This window comes from Penicillium psychrosexuale, assembly GCF_028828465.1.
Source record: "Penicillium psychrosexuale strain IBT 29551 chromosome Unknown utg000003l, whole genome shotgun sequence".
Lineage (NCBI taxonomy): Eukaryota > Fungi > Ascomycota > Eurotiomycetes > Eurotiales > Aspergillaceae > Penicillium > Penicillium psychrosexuale.
In genome coordinates this window covers 2,673,712-2,694,195 of record NW_026643188.1, presented here as the reverse complement: position 1 = coordinate 2,694,195, position 20,484 = coordinate 2,673,712, and the positions used below count along the sequence as shown (strand labels likewise).

General features: G+C 47.2%; 10 protein-coding genes across 10 annotated transcripts; 3 read left to right on the top strand and 7 right to left on the bottom strand.

Annotated features, from left to right (window-relative positions):
• Window positions 1-382: 382 nt before the first annotated feature.
• Window positions 383-853, bottom strand: N7518_004954 (uncharacterized protein; the record flags this gene model as incomplete). The annotated part of the gene is made up of 2 exons (XM_057185881.1): window positions 383-646; window positions 740-853. The coding sequence occupies 2 exons, from the start codon at window positions 851-853 to the stop codon at window positions 383-385; spliced, it is 378 nt and encodes a 125-aa protein (XP_057042651.1).
• A 410-nt stretch (window positions 854-1,263) lies between these two features.
• On the bottom strand, window positions 1,264-2,559 carry N7518_004953 (endo alpha-1,4 polygalactosaminidase; the record flags this gene model as incomplete). Its single annotated transcript, XM_057185880.1, has 1 exon — window positions 1,264-2,559. The coding sequence occupies one exon, from the start codon at window positions 2,557-2,559 to the stop codon at window positions 1,264-1,266; it is 1,296 nt and encodes a 431-aa protein (XP_057042650.1).
• Window positions 2,560-2,915: 356 nt separating this feature from the next.
• Window positions 2,916-3,161, top strand: N7518_004952 (uncharacterized protein; the record flags this gene model as incomplete). The annotated part of the gene is made up of 1 exon (XM_057185879.1): window positions 2,916-3,161. The coding sequence occupies one exon, from the start codon at window positions 2,916-2,918 to the stop codon at window positions 3,159-3,161; it is 246 nt and encodes an 81-aa protein (XP_057042649.1).
• Window positions 3,162-3,636: 475 nt separating this feature from the next.
• Window positions 3,637-5,207, bottom strand: N7518_004951 (LLM class flavin-dependent oxidoreductase; the record flags this gene model as incomplete). Its single annotated transcript, XM_057185878.1, has 4 exons — window positions 3,637-4,522; window positions 4,574-4,644; window positions 4,692-4,865; window positions 4,923-5,207. The coding sequence occupies 4 exons, from the start codon at window positions 5,205-5,207 to the stop codon at window positions 3,637-3,639; spliced, it is 1,416 nt and encodes a 471-aa protein (XP_057042648.1).
• A 575-nt stretch (window positions 5,208-5,782) lies between these two features.
• N7518_004950 (uncharacterized protein) lies at window positions 5,783-7,630 on the top strand (the record flags this gene model as incomplete). The annotated part of the gene is made up of 8 exons (XM_057185877.1): window positions 5,783-5,939; window positions 5,992-6,066; window positions 6,125-6,182; window positions 6,236-6,391; window positions 6,448-6,585; window positions 6,640-6,687; window positions 6,753-7,401; window positions 7,460-7,630. The coding sequence occupies 8 exons, from the start codon at window positions 5,783-5,785 to the stop codon at window positions 7,628-7,630; spliced, it is 1,452 nt and encodes a 483-aa protein (XP_057042647.1).
• A 42-nt stretch (window positions 7,631-7,672) lies between these two features.
• N7518_004949 (uncharacterized protein) lies at window positions 7,673-8,290 on the bottom strand (the record flags this gene model as incomplete). The annotated part of the gene is made up of 1 exon (XM_057185876.1): window positions 7,673-8,290. One exon carries the CDS (start codon window positions 8,288-8,290, stop codon window positions 7,673-7,675), a length of 618 nt encoding a protein of 205 aa, XP_057042646.1.
• An 832-nt stretch (window positions 8,291-9,122) lies between these two features.
• N7518_004948 (uncharacterized protein) lies at window positions 9,123-9,503 on the bottom strand (the record flags this gene model as incomplete). The annotated part of the gene is made up of 1 exon (XM_057185875.1): window positions 9,123-9,503. The coding sequence occupies one exon, from the start codon at window positions 9,501-9,503 to the stop codon at window positions 9,123-9,125; it is 381 nt and encodes a 126-aa protein (XP_057042645.1).
• Window positions 9,504-10,650: 1,147 nt separating this feature from the next.
• Window positions 10,651-12,467, bottom strand: N7518_004947 (glycoside hydrolase family 75 protein; the record flags this gene model as incomplete). The annotated part of the gene is made up of 8 exons (XM_057185874.1): window positions 10,651-10,722; window positions 11,277-11,354; window positions 11,409-11,453; window positions 11,498-11,628; window positions 11,685-11,833; window positions 11,893-12,029; window positions 12,083-12,148; window positions 12,201-12,467. 8 exons carry the CDS (start codon window positions 12,465-12,467, stop codon window positions 10,651-10,653), a joined length of 945 nt encoding a protein of 314 aa, XP_057042644.1.
• An 882-nt stretch (window positions 12,468-13,349) lies between these two features.
• N7518_004946 (mitochondrial 54S ribosomal protein bL33m) lies at window positions 13,350-13,757 on the top strand. Its single transcript, XM_057185873.1, has 2 exons — window positions 13,350-13,395; window positions 13,547-13,757. The coding sequence occupies exons 1-2, from the start codon at window positions 13,383-13,385 to the stop codon at window positions 13,714-13,716; spliced, it is 183 nt and encodes a 60-aa protein (XP_057042643.1). The 5' UTR covers window positions 13,350-13,382; the 3' UTR covers window positions 13,717-13,757.
• Window positions 13,758-14,419: 662 nt separating this feature from the next.
• N7518_004945 (uncharacterized protein) lies at window positions 14,420-18,554 on the bottom strand (the record flags this gene model as incomplete). The annotated part of the gene is made up of 5 exons (XM_057185872.1): window positions 14,420-15,997; window positions 16,040-16,090; window positions 16,138-16,858; window positions 16,917-18,251; window positions 18,328-18,554. 5 exons carry the CDS (start codon window positions 18,552-18,554, stop codon window positions 14,420-14,422), a joined length of 3,912 nt encoding a protein of 1,303 aa, XP_057042642.1.
• Between the last annotated feature and the right edge of the window lie 1,930 nt (window positions 18,555-20,484).

Sequence of the window (20,484 nt, the reverse complement as noted above, 5' to 3'; positions counted from 1 at the left end):
CTGGTATGGTGGTCAACAAGATGAAACTGTAGTTGAGGTAACTTAAGAAGAATAAAAATAACAAAAACACTGTTTTTCCCACGGTCCTTGTCCTTTTTGTGCATGTCAAACGTGAAGGAAGTTCTTGGTAAGTGTTTTACTTGTTCGAGAAAATCATCTTATTTAATTCACCTTAGCAGAAAAGGAATGATGGTGTTTATTAGATGTTATTGGCTTATTCGTCTCTTGCTCTGATGTGATAGGCCATACGTTGAGGTTGAGGTATTGAGACTCTCAACCCAAAAGGGCAAAACTAACTCGATACAGTAATCCACAGGTCCGTCGTTTACACCATCAACTCAAATGCCCGTGTCATGCATGTTCTTGACTCCATTCCTGATCTTTAGACGAGTGGTTGAAATCCCTTTTCAGCCAGCGCATCGAATTGATCCTGGGTAATTGTCCCATTGTTCACAAGACGCTGCAGAATCTCAGTGCAGAATCTCAGACAGTTATTGACAATAAGATCAAAGAGGCGATTCTGCGCCGCTGCACAGCACTGCACGTCAAGCGCATCATTGGTGAGATTAATCCCAGAGGCGATTTCAACTGAGGCATGAAGCAACCTGGAGACTGCTGGGTTTACGTTTGGTAGCGGCTCGTAGTCCTAAGCTTTTGTCAGTATAGTGGAGTTTGAGAATGAGACATAGGTGCATCGACATTGATAGCATCCAAGTCTTCCTGGCGCCCAGCATCGCACTCGCACTCGCAGCGCAGAACAGACCTCAGTACTTCTAACAGTTCCCTCCTCCACTCGGCTTGATGGCCCAGTTCTCCCGAGGAAGCTGCTCTGGTTCCTGAGAGCTCTCGTCATGTAGTGTCAGGTTGAGCGGCGATGCGTGGAGAGCAGTCCAGAGTATCAGGCAATATTGAGGGTTTACTTAGTTGAGTAACCTGGTGTTAAAGTGCGATGTCCTCTGAGGAAGATAATTGATTGATATCTATCTATGCGACCCCTCATAGTAGATATAGCCTAGTCCACCGGACCGAGATTCCTCCTACAGAACAACATTACCAATATACTTAGTACTAAGCCCTTCTACGCATCAAACCAGACCAATAATGAAGACAAGAGTTCTTTCTCGATTGTAGCATTTGTCTTGTATATATTCTAAGATGTCTCTTTGAAGTGTATACAATAGCGACAGTCATTCATTCACCACTATCTCCAGCTAACAGATTGATTTCTTGCCATACGAAGCAATCCCACGAGAAATTGATTGTCTAGCAATATTCAACCCAGGCATCGAGGTTCATGTTCTTGATAACAGTCGAGAACTTGCCGGCGTTGGCTGCGTTGCAAGCTGATGTCTTCAAAGTGGAGGAGAGAACGGCTCTAGCTCGGAGCTTGTGGTTACCGTGTCCGTGACCGTGTCGGTGTTTTTTCTCCTTGGTGGTATCGGTGCTAGCCTCTTCGTCGTCGTCTTCGTCATCTTCATCATCATCGTTGGTGTCATCAGCGGCCGTGCTGGTTGCAGCGGCAGCGGCGGCTGAGGTAGAAGCAGGGATGACAGAAACACTAGTGGCGGCTGCAGAGGCAGCGGCAGCTGAGGTAGAAGCAGGGATGACAGAAACACTAGTGGCTGTTGTAGCGGCGGCGGCAGCTGAGGTAGAAGAAGGGATGACAGCAACAGTGGCAGTGGCAGTAGCAGTGGCGGTAGCCTTGCTATCAGTAGAAGTCGTGGTGGCAATGTCAGAAGTATCGTCAGAGCTATCCGACTCAATAGTCTCGTCGGAATATTCAATATGGAAAACAGGCTTATTGACATCCGTGAAGGCAGCATAGACGTCACACTCGTTGTACTCGGCACACTGCTCATTGACCGACCACTGCATCTTATCAATAACAGAGCCAATAATGTCACCGCCATTCTTCAACCCGATAGACATGCCACGGGAGTGCGCCTCCGAGGCCAGGAAAGTCAAAAAGTCAATCGAGTCAGCCTCTGTCAACCCGAGACCGTTCTCATTCCCATACGCATCAATATTGTCCGGGTCAACGCCATCGCAGCCCTTCTGCTGCGCCATGTCCAGCCGCGAGCTCATGATCGCGCGAACACTGGTCGACTTGATATTGAGCCAGCGCTCGCCTGGCCAGTCATCGAGGTTGCTGCCGAAGTCCGCGCTGTCGAACTTGCTAATGTCTGAACGCCAGTCTTCATACGTGCCAGCAGAGAAGTAGCAGATGACCTTGTGGCCTTTGCCCTGGAGAGTGGTGATTGTCTCAGCGGTGTTGTCGAAGAGGTCGATGTCCCAGATGTCGGCATCAACACTGGTGTCTTCGACGGCGTCGACAAGTTGAATCTGCCACTTGACTCCTGCCGCGGGCTGCCAGATGGTGGCATCGCTAGTGCTGGTGGTGTCACGCTTGAGGATCTTCTTCTGATTGTGTCCAGCTCCGAGCTCTGCTCGGAGGTCCATCCCGATGGCAAGGAAGAAGAGGCCCAGAACGCAGGATACCAGGAGCTTTCTCTTGGTCACTAGGACCTGCCAGCCCGAAGTTTGGGTAGAGTTCATCATTTTGGTAAAATTGTTTGAAGTTGAAAGGAGTGTAGTAAAAGAATGTGTGTGTAGAAATGAAGGGATAGACAACTTGAATCCAGCAAGTGTCAGGAAAAGGAATGACTGAAAGATGGTGAAGATAAGAATGGGGAACATCATGAGTAGATGTCTAGTACTTATAGCCCCCTTGGAAATGGCGTTGAGAAGTATTTGGCGCATACCCTGCATCGGGGCTGTTTCAGATTTCCACATATGGAACCGGAGACATAAGGCTGGAGATCGCCTGAGCTGACCGAACCACTAGCGGGGGGACGTTAAACGAAGCCAAGCAAATTGGAGACCCCGTTCTGTCGCAGATCGGACCAATCAAAGCGATGCCTCAAAGCAAATGGGAGATTAAATTGAGGAGGATGAGTCCGGAGGAGTACGGGAAAGATGAAACGACCGCCAAGAAACGCCTCGTCGATGTTGTCCGTCCAGTTGTGGAGATTCCCCCTGCGAGTGAACTGATGCCATCTGCTGATTTAGGTCAAGATGCAATGGTTTCGCTCCAATCGGGGAGTTCCGGTCTCGTATTAATTAATTTGACACAAGTTGAGATCTATAAAGCGCTAATGTGAAGTCAATATGCCCTCAATTTCAATCTCAGGAAACGTGCATCGTGAAATGATCTGTGCGAATCCACTTGGCAGTGAAATTGTCCAAAATACCCGATTCTAATGGCATTAGCGTCAAGCCTCAATAGAATCAGGCCAATTATATAGATCTACACCTGGTCATATGGATTCCAGCCCCTTAGTGGGAGAGTCTTTCAGCTGGCGCGAGTCAAGAAATCTCTCCGGTTTGCCTTGGCACATTCCTGAGGGCTTAGCTGAGAGACATTTCTTCTCTTTTAGGGTTAAATTGGCTGTTTTCTTTCTATGTTCATCTTCGACATTCTTTGTATGAGTACGAAGTAGTGGAAATGAGTGTGAATTCATCAAATCCGGTATAAAATCCCTGATTCTCGACTACGTATATCCATGTATCCATCTGCATTCGCAGGATCTATTTCAAATTAGACCAATCTAAATTGCATTCCACCCTGTGACTAGACTATTGGCCATCATACACCTCATATCCGTACTTCTTCCCGACATGGTCATCACGCAAGCGCCTTTGCCCGGGCCCATATACCCTCTCTCGCATTGTACCACTCTCACCCAACGGCGCGTATACCCCCCTTCTTCTCAATTCCGGTACCAGGAGCTCTACAACATCCTCAAAAGTCCCGGGCGTCTGCACATACCCAATATTAAACCCATCCAAATCTGCCACACGGACCCATTCCTCCAAAAAGTCCGCGACGGTACTCGCAGAACCAACAGGAACGGGCCCAGCCCCACCAATCGAGATGTGTTTCCCGATATTCCTTGGCGTCCATTCAGGCACGTCGGGACTCTGGTAGGAGAGTGTATTGATCGTGGAATGAACACGGGCGTCAACATGCACATCTGACGGTGTAATAGGCGTGTCTAGATCAAACCGGCTGAGATCGATACCGCTTCCACCAGAGAAGAATGCAAGTCCTGCTTCTTCGCTGGCATACTCTAGTGCTTCGCGGTACTTTGCCTGTGCCTCTTCGTCGGTTCGGCCTACAATCGGCGTGAGGATCGCGAACACTTTCACTGATTTAGGATCTCGGCCGAGTTTGGCAGCTTCTTCGCGGATGGCTTTGATACGTGGAGCGAGGATGTGCGGTGAAGGGGCGGAGACGAAGATTCCTTCGGCGTGTTTCGCGCCGAAGGCGACGCCCGCTGGGGATGTGCCTGCCTGGAAGAGGAAAGGGGTGCGCTGCGGGGATGGATCCAGGATGTGAGGGCCGTCGAATTGGAAATGCTCGCCGTGGTGATGGATGTATTTGATTCGACTTGGGTCGGCATACACGCCTGTCTGAGCATTCTCTTGGAGAGCGTCGTCGGCCCAGCTGCCCTCCCACAGTCTATTGCAGGTCAGTATTTTGTATGGCTATCCATGGTTCACTGTTGCTTACTTGTACAATGCGGTCAGATACTCGTCGGCAATTTCATACCGCTTATCGTGATCTACCAGAGGCAATCCCAGCTATGGATGTCAGTTTTGGGCAAAGATCCTTCAATGGGTATACTCACGGCCTTTGCAGCAGACTCCTTCCACGAGGTCACAATATTCCACCCGAACCGACCACCGGTCAAATGGTCTAAAGTCGAGAACCTCTTTGCCACAACGTATGGAGCTTCATATGAAGTAGAGGTGGTGATAGCAAACCCTAGATTCTTCGTGACCGAGGCCATTGCAGAGATTGGCTGATACATATCATCAGCAACCCGACTAGACAAAACAAAATCGTACAGCTAACTTACTATCGAAGGATCTCCCATGGGATATTGAGCTGCATTCCTAATAGCGGGTTCTGCGGTCCCCTTGTACGTGTCATATAGACCATAGGTGTCGGCAAGGAACAACGCATTGAAATCGCCTTTCTCGAGTATCTGGGCGAGATTCGTCCAGTAGGAGAGGTCGCGTCGCTTGGTGGCTGACCGATCGGAGGGGTTCTTCCACTGTCCGAAGGAAAGATGGCCTACCGTGAACATGTCGAAGCCATTGAGGTATATCCGCCGCTTAGGTGGTGAGGTTTCAGCTGACATTTCGAAAGTTCAAGGTCAAGACTTGATTTTATTTCGGATATATTGGTTAGATCAAATGTCTCTGACAATTTTCAAAGTCCAGGTGTTGCTATATGTCGATATTATTTATCTCTCCGGCTGAGAACAACCCCGCTCAACCCTCATCTGCTGTCATCTATATAAGAAAGCACGAATACTCAACCCATCGTATCAGAAAGCCTTCTCGCCAAGCGAGATAAGCATTGCTACCCCTCTGGAGCGGAAGAAGTCCGAATACGTTGTCTACAACGGGATCGCGTCATTTACTCTTGCCAAAACATCCGACAGGTTGAATTGAGTACAGATATTGAAATATGAGTCCCTTGAGTCTGCTTTGAAATACTCGTGGTGTTGTTTTAGTGATATATGGCGCAATCAACATATCGGTACCTGGCGACAATTACTTCGTGTCAGGGGTATGATGCCATATGGCCTCATATCTCACAAAAGACGCGAGATTAGATCTATGCAAAAGATGATATTCGTTAAAATATACAAAGACCGGGTTTTCAAATTGATTCTCCAAGTTCGAAAAGATTTCACATCCTTTCGGAACAATGGCGGGCTTAGTTTCACGCATAGAGAGCGCCACAAGATGGTTCCCTGCCAGTATGCCATTAATAGAGCGCCAACTCGTTCGAAAGTTGGATTGGCTGGTTCTTCCCTATGCCTGTTTGTCATTTTTCGTCAAGTATCTAGACGTTTCGGCATTGAGTATGTGTACCTCACATGCACGTTTCGAGAATTATTGACTGACATTCAATAGCTAATGCGTATGTTTCTGGCATGAAACAGGATCTCGATCTTTCGGGGAATAGATTGAATTATATCAATGCTGCATGTAAGAACAATGAATTAACGGCAGTTTGATGGTTATGCTAACCCTGCTTGCTATCCAGATGAAGTTGGATATGTTGTGTTTCAAATCCCCAGCAACATGGTCTTGATCAAATACCCGTAAGCAATCTAAGGAAATACCATAGGAAACTTCCAGCTGATATTTCTCATAGGGCGCAATACTACCTCCCAGCCGCGGAGATCTTTTGGGGTCTTTTCACTCTCGGAACGGCGTTTGTGCAAACTTACGAGCAGCTAGTGGTAATGCGATTTTTCGTCGGGTTGAGCGCTACTTCATGTTATGTGGGCTTGGTCCATGTAGTCAACTCGTTCGTGTTGAATCCCGACTACCGAAAATTGAACGCATGCTGACTTGCGCGTACAGATGGTATAAGAAGGAAGAACTGGGACGTCGGAATGCACTTTTCTGGATTGCAAATCCCGTCGGCCAGATGTTTGCGGGATATCTACAGGCTGCTGCATATACACATCTCAACAATCATCATGGTTTACAGGGTTGGAGGTCAGTTTACCACCGCATGTCAAGCATTCCAATACTAATACTTACTATGAGCAGATGGCTTTTCATTATCTGCACGATTATCACACTCCCTATTGCTTTGATGTAAGCGATTGAAATTATTGAAAAGACCTTGAAAGTTTCTAAAATACCCAACTAACATATCACAGCGGATTCCTAGTCTTTCCCGACATGCCAGAGCGCACAAAATCCCGCTTCCTCAGCGCAGAAGAAAAAGCGCTCGCCAACAAAAGACTACAGGAAGAAGGATTCAAGCCGTCTACAGGTCTTAACAAAACAATCATCAAACGAATCTTCACATCGTGGCGATTCTACGCCTTCGTGCTCCTTCTGGTCATCTTCTGCAACATGACTTACAGCGAAGCCACACCATTTATTCTTTGGCTCGACTCCCAGCCGAATAAATATCCTGTCGCCCTTGTGAACAACTTATCCACTGTCACGAATGGTGCAGCGGTAGCTGGCGCATTGATGATGAGCTTCTATTCTGATATTCGTGGATCTCGTTCTGAGCCTATAATCTTGTCTGGGATTCTATGCATTTTTGCGAATCTGGTACTTGCAATTTGGGATATTCCCGATGGTCTCAAGTTTTTTGCTTATATATCAGTGGGATGGTCTTATGGGACACTTCCAGTACTGATCGCCTGGACTGCGGAGGGACTTGCTGGGGATTTGGAGGTTAGGGCGATTACTTTTGCTTCCTACAATTGCCTTGGGGAGATTACTAGTCTGGTGGTGCCGTTGGTAGCTTGGCCTGTGTCAAAAGCACCTAGGTTCCGTGGGGGATTTATTTGGGTATGATTGTTGCTCAACATTGTCACGTCTTATGAACTAACAGTCAACTTCTTTATAGGCCACGGTAATCAGTGTTTTATATTTGTTCAATGTCGCTTGGATTATGATCATGGAGAAAAGGAGCAATAGAAAGATAACGATGGCAGAGGAACAAGGAAGCGAGGAGGAAGACACTGTGGTTACAGTTACACATGAACCGATTACACGTGGAGAGGTTACTAAATTGTAGAAATACATGCGATCGAGTAATGGAATTGTGCCAACTGAGAATTTACTCCACGTCGTCTTCAATATCATCCTCCGTGTCTTCTATGCTGTCTTCCTCTGACATCATAGTGGACCATTTATCTGCCAGCTGCATGAAGAGCCGTTTTTCCAGTCCATCTTCTAGCTCCTGGATTGATTCATTGAATGCTTGTAAGCCAGCAGCGAATCGAAGTGCGTCCCGCAGCGCCATGCAATCCTCTTTCGACAGGAGGAAGGCTAGCACAACATCCCAGTATTCGGATGGCTGCGGTAGCTCAGGCATGGTTTGTGCCCACAGAGCTGCGGCATCTATATCCGAAATCGGCCCATTGGTTGATTGCAGTAGCATTCTAGCTGCAAAGTTCGAGTTGCACACCGCAGCTAGAGCTTCAAGTCGACTTGCTGCCCGGTAGATGACTGGTAGTTTTGCTGGAGCGCCTAGCCTGTCCAGCATCCCCATAATCTGTAAGGTGCTGGAATCCTGATTCAAGTAGATGATGATTGATTCGGGCAGAGCTATGTCCTCGATTGAAATTTTTCCTATGCCACAGGGCGTGGGAATGGTAGGAGTGCTCGAGGTTGTAGTTGTATCAGGGTGTGGTTCGGGCAAATGATTGCCATCGTTGCTTGTACCGTCTGCCATCTGGGCGATCAAAAAAATGATTAAAGCGATAAGAATATGGGGATAGGTAGGTAGTAGAGTTGACGAAGATGAGGATATGGAGGATACTGGGTGAGGTGAGGTGAGAGAGAGGTGAGTAGGTGAAACTTGAAACTAGGTGTACTCTCTACCTAGCAAAGAGAAAGAGATCGTGGTTGCAGATCAAGTGAATCTTCATGGAGAGGTGACAAAGTGAAAACACTCATGATAAAATTGTGTTGAATAAGTTTGAGTATAAACTTGACGGCTCAAGACAATAGCCCAAATATGTTTGAACGAATAGGCAAAGAGTTAAAATCAAGATTATGAATATAAAACTCGTTTGAGAGCGCTGATATGGTCTGGGATACAGAGCTCAATGAGGCTTCCTGGATTTTCGGCTCTGACGATGACCAGGGGTACTGAGTGCCATATCGAAGATGATGCTCTTGATACTGTAGGCGACTGTAGCTTCAGGTCATTGGCAAACCATTGGAACCGGAAAATCTGTCATAGGTTTATAACAATATTCGGAATCGCTAGAAGGAAGGAATAAGCTTATTTTGAGGTAAAGACTCGGATTTTAACAGAAGAAGTTGAAGGATTTATAGTTTTGTTTTCCTAGAAGTAAACATTTTGCAACTTCATGAATCTCGCTGATAGGCAGGTACCCAAACATTCTGTATTCCGAGCTCAAAGGCATGGCCTTATTAGTGATATATATATGAACTTTTACTCGAATCTTATCGTCACCTTAGCAGGTAACGATCGAGTATAAACACTTGGTAAATTAAACAATGCTCGCTATTCCGAAAAAACCCAAAATGCATCATTCTCAAGGCCAGAGAAGCACTTCCCTACCTTGCGCCTTGAATCTCGAGACCATGAAGCCTGGACTGCAATTCGCCTCCCAGTCCTCATCGAACTCCGGAGCCGGGTTGTGTAGGTTGGATTTTTGCTTCTTCGTAGAAAGGATGGGGAGACCGCGAGGCACATGGTCCTCCGAACCTGATGATTCGGAATCACTGTCACCACACTGACTAGCTCCTGACGTGTTGCGAGGGCAAGGGCCTAAGAAGCGATTGCATGGGACACATTTGTAGTATGCCTGACTGCCAGCATCATTGGAGCTTGGGCTTGTGGATAAGCTCACGGCAGGGAGTCCGCATTGCTCGCATTTCAAGCTCTGTGCCTGGCGCTGTAGTTGGATAGCCATGGTGAAGGAGGATTGGCTCTGGGTCATTGACTGAGGTTTGTGTCAGTAACTGTCAGACATAGGGAGATGCCTATATTACTCACATAAAAATTGTAGTTGGGAGTAGGATAAAGGACCCAAGGTAGTAAGACAGATGGAGATTGCGTGGAATTGAATTGAATTGAATTGAATTGTTGGCTCAAGTCCGGGGAAACATCTCTCTTATATAGATTTTGCGGGGGAATGTCCACGGGTAGATCATTATAACGCCATTCGGACCAACTCCAACTGCGCTGCAAGCGTGATATCAAAATTCTCGGCAATTACTTGGCGATCCTTGGGAAATCACGTAAAATTATGGGCTTCTAGACTCAGATTCGATCATAAAACGTAAGGCACAGCTGAATCAAGTTAGTAGTTCCCCGACGCAAACCGGGTTTTAGGTAATACCACGCAAACGCATCAAGTGACCCCTGGAAACATTTACGTTTCTATTCTTTAATAGGATGTTCTATTTTCGAGCCTTTGCAGAAATTGCAGACAATGAAGTCATTGCCACAGGAGCTTGAGGCATTATTGCCCAATTGGCTGCTCGGGCCGAACATTCCCCGCATTTTGACTTTCAGGTGACTTCATGTGACTTCAGGTGACTTGCCAGGTGACTTCCCAGGTGACCGCAACAACAAACAAGCACGCCTTCGTCAACTATCACATGATTGGAGGACTTCTCCTCAACATTTTACCCCTTACTCCATATTCGTCTATACATAGAACGGTCAGGGCACGATGGCCGAACTTGGCGACTTCATTGGAGGCTTGAGACATGGTTTACCCCCATCTATTATTATACGTCACTCATGACCTTATAACGGGGATCGACGGGCAATGAAATCTCTTCGTCTATGCTGATGTTAATGACTCAGTAGGGAATTGATGCTGGAGGTCTGAACGACTTAGACTCTATGTCTATGCCCCTGACCTTGGTCACTTCCTAATCAAAGGCACTGCCAACACAGATTCATTCACCGACCTCGCACCTTAACTTACACATGTTGAACCATCCGACTTCATTCTCGCCGCATTAGCAAACAGTCTCTCGCTCTAATATAAGGCCCTTAATGCATTTCCTTCCGATCGAGAGCCTTAGTCCAAGGCACTCGACATCACATCAGTCCTGAACAGCAGGATTGCGGATTCCATGGATGAGGACATAACGAGGACACCGTCCGGCGACAGCAACCTGGAGAGGTTGAAATACTCGTGAACTCTACCATGGGCAAAGACTGGAAACCGCTAGAGTATTTGACAAGGGTGAAGATCTTTGAGGTAAATGTTGGACTTCAAAAGACGAGAGCGTAGGTCAGATCAACCATGGTCCAATGGTGGACCGATGAGTTCAATGTTGGTATTAGAAAGCTAATAGAACGAGCCTGTATAACATGTTTACAAGAGTAAGTGATATTGACCACAAATCATACAATTTAGTCTGTTCACACAGTTATATATTTTCAATAGGAGCAAACGTAAAATGTGTTCTCTTTTGCCCGAGTCAGTTAGTCCAGTTAGCTCAATACATTTCATACTGATCACTTCGCTTGCTTCCTGTCTACGATATACTGCATTCACTAGTAATCGCCGAACATACACTCAAAGCAGTATTTGAACGTCATTAAGCATACCCCATAAAGCGAAGATACCCCGATCGGGAAAATCGCGGTGATCTGGTGTCCGGTACATACAGCTACTCTGCCATTTATATTATCTTTCCCTTTAGATCAAATCCCACAAACCTACCAGGTTGCAATCACTCATTCGTGCATTTCCCACTTTTCCAGACCACTTGACTGCCATGCTCGGTCTTGCAAGAGGCACCTATAAAATTACTTAGTAACCATGAAGTAAGAATATGAGCTGAAGGACACTTACCAGCACAATCTCCTTCTCACTCAGAAGCCTCCAGTAGGGCCGGGGCTAGCGGTCGTCGTTGCAATAGAAGAAGAGGACCCTCCATTTACCAGCCCGAGGTTCTGCGCAAGAGAGGTCACGAGCTTGTCGCCCATAGAGCGTAGTATGCTGAAGTTGGTAACATAGCTTGTGTTGAGAGCACTGCTAGGGAGTACCGAGTTGTTGCCAGTGAAGATGATATCTTATTGTTGGATTAGTAGCTGCCAAAGTAAAAGAAATGTATATTTTCAGACCTACAGGTCACATCGGCATCACTATGGCCTTTGTTTCCGTTTAAGTTATCATTGGGGAAGCAGGTCCGGGCCATCAACCACGAGGCCTCGCCGATAACTTGAGGGGTAGCGCCATTGGAGTCTCCGTAGATCCCGTAGAACATCTTGCCGTCACTAGCTTTTAGTTAGAACAGGAAGCCGCTGAAATATCCACCAAAGAAGGAAATTCATACCAGATCACTGCACCGATGTTATTTCCAGGAAGCTGCTTCGCGTACTGGGTTCCGAACCTGTCGGGAATCACAAAGAACGGCACTTCATAGGCAGCCAAAGCACCGAAGTTGGTTTGGTTCAGGCCGTCCGCGTCTTCCTGCACCATAGGGTTAGCAATAATATCCCAGACAGACAATAATAGTCACCTACCTTGCACATGTAGTCAATACCGTCGCAGTCGACATCCATATCCGCGATCCAAACATATGCCGCACCCTATCATTAATCAGTTTGATCCTGCAATTAGCCGGCTAGTGAGAGTATCTACCTGGCTGAAGTTCGCCCAGTCGCTATGGATGGTAACTTCCTGAGCTCCATTTTCTCTATTGATAGGATAGGTACCATCCGGTACAGCAGTACTAGCCGTTGCAGCAGCGCTCTGCAAAGCAGTAACGGGGATAGACGAGCCAGCAGCAAAATAGCTTCCTGGAGGGCCGCCGGTTGGCTTATTGAAGTTGAAGCCATTCACGGCTTGCGCGAGTCCTGTGCCAAACAAGGCAAAAAGGACAAGGGGGATCGAGCGGCTATGGACCATCTTGATAATAGGTTTTCGGGGTTGGGAATGTGGTGCTTAATCAACCTTTGGTTCCTGAAGGATCAATCAATTAGCGACTAGTAATCACAACCTCGCTCATATCACCCCCTCAGCATCGGCTATAAAATGTGAAACATACTAACTCTGAAGAGCCAAATACAACGTTGTTCAGCCACAATAGCTATAATATCAGGCCACGACTTTTGGTATCATCTCGAAATTGGAACTGAAGGAAGACTTTCAGCCCCGAAGGCCATTGTATATCATGATATCGTCACATCGGTGATGCTGTGATGTAAACGACACTCATGCAAACTTAGCTAGAACTTTCTGAGTTGAAAATACAGGTCAAACATAATGAAAAAAACTTGAATAGATCAGCTCAAACCCACATATAGGAAATCTATACTACTAATGTCACCTAACTAGGTAGCGGTTAAAGCTTGTACTGAGTTGGCAAGTTCAACGGGGAAGATCAATATTAACAGGTGGCCAAACAGAGTACAGAGTAATCCGTAACCCTATGTTATTATCCTGACTAAAACCAATTAGAATCCAAGATGAATTGGCAGGGGCGTGGCAGGTCTAGTCCATCCGTAGGTCCCAGACGAGATATCCAATGTATGTTGTAGAAAACGGTGGAAGATGGGTAATTTAATTAGTCTTATAAGCCCCGAATTACATGTGTAATAGGATTATTCATTCACACGTTGGTGCCTAGCAACTTGAAAATAATCATCAAAATCCGCCAACCAGATGTCCACGGGTTGATCCTCTAACTTGACGGGTCTCCCAGGCCGGCCCAAACAGTAATGACTAAGCAAGATCCACGTGACCGACGGGAAACGATCAACTCCGACCTCGAAATTGTTTCGGAGTGACAACTCGATCAAGCATACCGAGACGCCGCCCAAGATGGCCAAGAAAGGTACGTAGAACTAGAAGCCCGAGAGTTCAATCGCATGATTCACCCGCCATTCCATAAGCAATTGGGATGTGAAACGGGCGCTGGCAGCGAAAATCGAGAACCCGCCGGATTCCTACGGCTGATGGCTAACATCGTCTTTTTCCCGACACAGCGAAGTCCCGTACCATTGCCGTCCGGCTGATCTCTATGGCCATGACGGGTTACTACCGCACGATGATCCGGCCCCGTGTACACCGTCCTCTCAGCATGATGAAGTACGACCCTGTCGTTAAGAAGCAGGTGCTTTTCCTTGAGGCGACCAAGGGTGGAAAGAATAAATAAGCTATTCGATTCTGGATATGGGTTCCGCTCGGCTTTTCTTTTCAATCCGATTGTTTTGCGCCTTGAGAGACATCCGCTTCTCGACCGCGATGACGACTTCGATTTCGATCTCTTCTTTGCCTCCTCCAATCGAACTTCGCCTTCTGCGTTTCTTTGCAATTCCTATCCTGATACGCCGTCGAACGGTTTTTCAGACTTTGCGCGTATCTAGGGAAATGCGATAAGGGTGTCAGGGGAACGACCCCTGTGTGTACATTATTTTACCGAAGACAAGCGGGAAATTGTGATTTCCCCGGTTTCTCGGATCTTCTGCGGTAAATCTCCTTTTGTTGGAGCATGTGTTTGGCGTTAAGAGCAATACAGCTTTGGGTACCTCAATAAAACTACAATAAATATCCCACAACGTTCCGCTTCATCGCTTTCCGAAGCATGTGCCTTGCCCGGGGCTCTTTTCGTCCATCCGTCCATGACAACAGCAAATCTTGCTAACCCAGTATTTGGATATATATGGACTTGTCGCACACACCTTGCTTTTGATAAAGTGAATATGGAGAATTTGCTCAACTTGGTTAGAGTATAACAATAGAGAAATGGCATTTCTCTCCGGGTCTCACGTTGAACTGCTCAGCCAGCGTCTTGACTGAAGCGCTGACTGTAGCGGTCTCCTTCTCACCGTTAGCTAGAGATATCTTAGGGAAAGGCATTAGGTATCGTTACCTCGAGTGCGGCGCTTACCCCTGCCTCGCATAGTGCTAGTTTGGCCGGCTGTGTTTCCCCTGCTGCTACCTGAAGCCAAACCCTTCGGACTCAGTCGTCGTTCCGGGCCGTCGGCTGCGTTTCGTGCTCTCTTCGGCGGCCTTGGGTTCGCGTTCGAAGAGTGCCCAGTCTTATCCATTGAGCTCTGTTGAGACTTGCCTACCAAAGCTTTGTTGGCAGGCTGCATCTCTGTAGTTGTTTCAATTGAACCCGTCTCCTCCTGTGCCACAGACTGGCGAAGACGGCTGTAAGTCCGTTTCTGCGTTCTCTTTAGTTCCTTACTTTCGGACTCTCTTCCAGAGCTGTTGTCGGTTGCATCTGACATTCGTCTAGCTTTGCCAACCTCTGTTTGGGTGATAAAACGCGCCCCCTCGAAGTTGACTACCTTACGCTTGGTGTTGGGCCGTTCGTTCTTGGCATGTTTATCCACAAACGAACTGTCAATATTTTCAAGAGCCGACTGGGGTCTTTCGCTTTTGTTGTCATCGGCGCCGGGAGGTTGTATCCCGAGAACAGGGTTAGGGCCATTGAGATCTCGACTCATTCTCAGAGGATCATCTAGAATATTTTGGTATTCAGGAGCTTTGTTGGGGGCATCCTTTGGTACCAACGCTTCCGGGAGATCTGGAGTCGACATAAAGAGCATCTCGAGCTCAGCTGGGTCATTGAAAAGTGACATGCTATTTTCCCGTGAAAGTCTATCATGAAGACTTGAAAACGGAACAATATGGCCGTGACCGGCAGGAAATTTCGGTAGAGATTCAGCACAATCACCATGTTTCAAAGCCTTCGAGGGGCTAAAATTCTTTGGTGCTAGAGATCCATCTGTCTGCATGTCTCCACCAGTATTGAGAGGCCCCTTGTTTGATTCATCAGCCGCGAAGCGATTGGCATGTTTCCCCTCTCTTGACTCGAGTGTAAGAAGATTGCTATCCTCCATATTCCCGGTGTCATGAGGCTTGTTGCAAGACGTATCACCAGTGACGGACGGAGCAAGCGAGGACTGGATGATATCTTCTATTTTCTGCCATGTTTGCTCAAAAGGCTCGTCTGAATGTACCTCAATCACCTTCGCAAACCCTTCTGTTATGGTCGCTTGCCAACTTTCAGCCTCCTGGGCCCGGCGGAGGAGTGAAATTATTTCAGCATCAGCTTCCTCCCCGACCTTTTCCAAAGCCGTTGACTGTGATGCGAGCATGGCGAGGCTTTCTTTTGTCGCTGCAAGCTCTTCGGACTTCCGGGCCGTCTCCTGCTGAAGGACCTCGGCCCTCTTTTCTGCATCGTGTATTGCCTTCTCTTTCAGCGCTACAGACTCTGTCTTCAGCCTAAGGCTCGCTTCAAGCTCGGTGGTCTTTACTTTTGCTTGTTGAAGCTGTTCGAGGAATCTCTCCTTTTCCGTCAGGAGACCGGCTTCGGAGCTTTTCAATAAGTTTGATTCAGCCTCAATGGCTTTTGCCTCTGTGATGTATTTTGAACAAGCAACATTCAGCTCCTCGATTCGTCTCTGTGATTCGTCGAGCTGCGCCTATCAGTTGAGCACATGACTATCATGATCCACATCGCTTACCATGGAGGCCTTTTCTAGTCGCTCCTCCTCGGCTGTCTTTTCGGTTTCGGTCTGCATACTGTTAGTGAACCCGTCTCGTCAGGCACAGTTGGGCTTACCAAAGAGCTTTGAACATTTGCAAGCTGTGCCTGGAGGTTATTGAAGTCTCTTTCTAGCTTCGCCTTTTCTGTCTCAAGGCCTTGGACTTGTTCTTCAAATTTAGCTTTCATCTGATCCTGCAATTCGATGCTTGCGGCATCTAACTCTTCTCGAATTCTCTGTTCGAGTAATTGAAGCTCACTCCGCAAGGCCGTCTTCTCAATTTCCAGCCGAGCATTTTGATTCTTAGATGCTTGTTCATTAGTAACAGTCTCGGTCAAAGCATGCTGAAGATGTTGATTTTCAGATGATTTGTTGGCAAGTTGCTTTCGAAGAGACTCAACCTCAATCGAGATTTCTTGCAGTTGGAGTTGCAACTGGGTATTTTCAGCGAATTTGTTGGCGACCTCCATCTCCAGAACGGGATTTCCTGCTGGAATTCGAGCCTCAGAAAGCTTCTGACCGAAGTTCTCTAACCCGCGCACAAGGTCTGTTTCTGTTATTCCCACGGCCTTGACAGAACCACCCAGGCTGTCGAGCATTGGCTCAATGATCTGAAGCTTTTGTTGCAAATTCCCATAGCAACTCTCGCTATTAGCAATCTGTTTGAAAATTGACGAATACGGACCGAGGTTGTCTTCAATGGCTTGAAGGGCTTCTTGGAGGGCTTGGAACACATTCTTACTCATTTCCGTGCCTCGGTCGACGTCGCTTGTAACCTGTCCAGCCAAGGAGTTGAAACTAGAGTCATAGTGAGTTTACGATGTGTTGTTCTTTGGTACACTTCCACCGAACTTACCGAGATGTTGCCTCATGAACGCTGTTGGTGAACTCCTGGACATTCAAAGTCTCGGCAGAGCACTGCTCTTTCAACCCCTGAACTGAATCGAGACAATGTTCAAGCACCGGACTGAGTTTTGACAAGATATTATCCTGGGATTTGAAGCAAGATGTGGTGAACAGCTCGTAGGCAGAGTCAAGTTTTTCGGCCATCTTGCGCTGGTCGTTTCTGACAAGGACTAAGTTTCGCAATTGGCTCTGAGACTCACTTTGGATGTAGGCTTCTAGAGTGGCGATTCGCTTCTTCTCGTTGGATAGCTGGGTCTTGACTAAATCGCCTCTTTTCTCTGAATGGTCCAACGCTTCCCTCAAGCTGGCAACCGTCCCCTCGGAAATTGAAAGTCTCTCGGATTGGTGTTGAATGGTCTCTGCGCTGTTCGAAACCTTTAACCTGATGTCGTCCAGACTGTGTTGAATCTCGTTTTTCTCTCTATCAAGAGAGATAGTGGCTTCTTTCAATTCTTTGGCTTGTTCCCGGACTGCGCCATATTCACGACCGAGTTCGTTGAGGACGCCTTTGAATGTGCCAAGTTTCGCCTTCCACTTGTCTATTTGTGCGCGCTGAGATCTTGACTCGGATGATGTTTTGGCGAGCTGTCCTTGGCATTTATTGAGCCGGTCCTGCAGATTAAGGTTCTCTTCCTTCAAGGCCATGTTCTCATTCGTGACTTGCCGTTGGATAACTGCGGCCGCCTGCTCGCTTTCTTCTCGCTGTCTCATTCTTGTGATGAGAAGCTCGAATAGATCATCTTCACTGAGCTGAACGCCATGCTTGCCACCAATGAGCGGTGCCTGCTGCTTCGAAGATGCATCCTTCTCAGGGGCACGGCGTCGCTTTGACCCCTGAGACTGATTTTGCACAGGCTTGAGAGGCACACGAGAACATGGGGTCTCAATATCCTGCCTCTCTCTGTGGGGATGCTGCACCTGGGGTGGCTTGGGTAAGGCAAAGTTAACTTCATTCGTCTTCTCAATGTCAACAACACGTTCTTGACTCGACTCAACGGCCCTTCCTGCAGGGCTGATAGTCTCTCTAGGGGTATCGGTCTCGGTAGGCTCGTTCGGCCGGGAGACTATCAACGCCTGTTCTTGGCCGAAACTCAGGTTCCCTATATCGACAGCTGTAGGCTGACTACCGCCGTCTTTGTTAGGCTCAGCTGATGTTGATAGTCGTCTTGACTGAGAAAAGACAGGTTGTCCCGTGGGGACTGGTGGCTGAGAAAAGACAGGTTGTCTCGGAGGGACTGGTGGCTTGAAGATTCCTTCTTTCGCGACGCTGTGAGGATTGAGAGGGCTGAGCCCAATACCCACGTTAGTTCATCGTGAACAGTGGTGTTCATCTGTGATATCAGCCTGGGTCATCTACATACGTGTTTGACCTGGTCAGTTGATGGTTGCGCCCTGTTTCCTCTGCCATCGGTTCCTTTGAAGATAGGGCATTGTCAATTGCAGGATTCGGAATGGTAGGTTGCTTGATCAGATTTCGCGAGTACGAGGGCTTGTGTGAGGCGGGCTTGCTGAAAGAGAAATCTAGAACATCAATGCTAGAGCTCTCTGGACGCTGCAGCAGCGGCCGAGACTTTTCGAAGCTCCCCATGATGAATGATTAGGGATATTGGCAAGAATGAAGAAATGACGAGGTCTAAAAATGGCAGCGACATTGAGGAGTTGAGGAAGCCAAACCTAGGAAGCCAAACCTAGGAAGGAGCTATCCCGTGACCGAGCTACCACCCCTACAACCTCAGATGTGTGCACTAGTTCTCCATAATATTACATTGAAAAGAGATTAGTTGAATTGGAAGAAGTAATGGGACAAATGAAAAGGATCGAGAAAAGTTTGGTAATGACCGCCATGTTAGCCAGTCTCTTGATTTGGCTGAAGTTCAGATTGAATATAGTTGAAGACCCCATTCCTGTTCCTGCATTCTACGGAGTAGTGCACAGAGATATATTTGGGTACACTTGTACTATAAGCTGCAATTTGGGTATCATTTTGTATGAAGCCATTAATCAACTCCCATATGTCACCGTCGCCAGGGTCAGGTGACCCCGGCCGCCTATGGCACTAGCTATATAGAGAATACATCATTATCTTCCGCAGAGCTACAGGCTTAGAGCATATTAATTATGATTATAAGGTAAAATATGGAGGGATCTACAAACATAATTATCCGAAACATATCTTGTCTTGTGTCTGTGCTGAAAATGAAAGAGAATATGCCAACACAGAGGCCACGTAACTAAATACCATAATTGTCATTAAATGATTTGATACATAATCTGTATCGATCACAAGCAGCCTTATCCCAGGTTTATGTTTCTTGAAAGTCAAATAGCAGGCTGAAACCGCCCCTTGATACCTTTTGCATGTTTTTACCCGACGCCCAGTTGACAAGGTTCACCCATTCCACATTCCATTTTATAAGCTTACCGTGGGCGCCCTCTAAGGTTGCTAGCTGCTGGTCTTTCATTTGACTAGGGATCCAAAACCCTGCACTAGCTGACTGCGTCCACATGTCAAATTTGGTGGAACCAATAGCACTCGAATTGAGGGAGTCAAAGTGGGAGACAAACGCATTCGTACGTGTTCAGCATATCAGCGCCATACATAGTGGAGCGAATGCAAAAAGACCCGCCTAGAATTGATCCAACTGCAGCCGACAAAAGTCCTTGCATGTGAGGGATCAAATCGAACGTTGAATATTCCACGGGCATTCCAGAGCCCTTCTTTATGACAGTTCCCGAGACAACCATGCATTTCGGCCTAAAGCGGTCCATAACGTGGCAGCCACGAGAAATCGGGAAAAACAGGCTATTTTACACGTGTGGCGAACTGTGATCAGTCGATTGCAGCATGGTTTTCTAGGCTATCTCCTGGTTGGTTCGATCGATCGAACTATATATGATTACCTAGGGGAATATTCCAAATTGTAATTCCAAGGAAAGAGAACGAGACAGAGAAACCGAGAGATAAGCCCAAATTCGAGTGGCACAGAGTCTCATAAATCTCATGAAGAGAGGGTTTTCGGGCGTAGATCATGCTAAATGCCTAAATAGCGATCTACATCGTATTGTACAATATAGCCCCCCAATCGCATAGAACCAATTCTCCCCCTAAAGTCCCAAAGCTCCCTGTTTCAAGCTGCATTTGGTTCGCCAAGATCGTCGCCTAGGATTATAAGTGACAAGTCACTGGCGAATTGAAAAAGTCTGTGCATTCTGTGGATATCATACATTGCCTCCGCTCGTCAATCTAAGCGGGCCGGTCGAACTGGGCCAGCGCTATAGTAGTATATACTCTCCACCTAACCATATTCCGTAGAACTCGATGCTCCGAGCGAGTGCGTGATATCTATGGAATACTGAAGTCGCATTGTTCATAGCACAGCTATATCCAACTCAGAGACAGACCAACGACAATATCAATATCAATATCTTCCTCAACACAACTAGTCTTAAAGAGTAGTAGCACGGTGTAGATCGCACGGCGTCCCAGACCAGAAGAAGCATACTCCGTCGGTACAGAA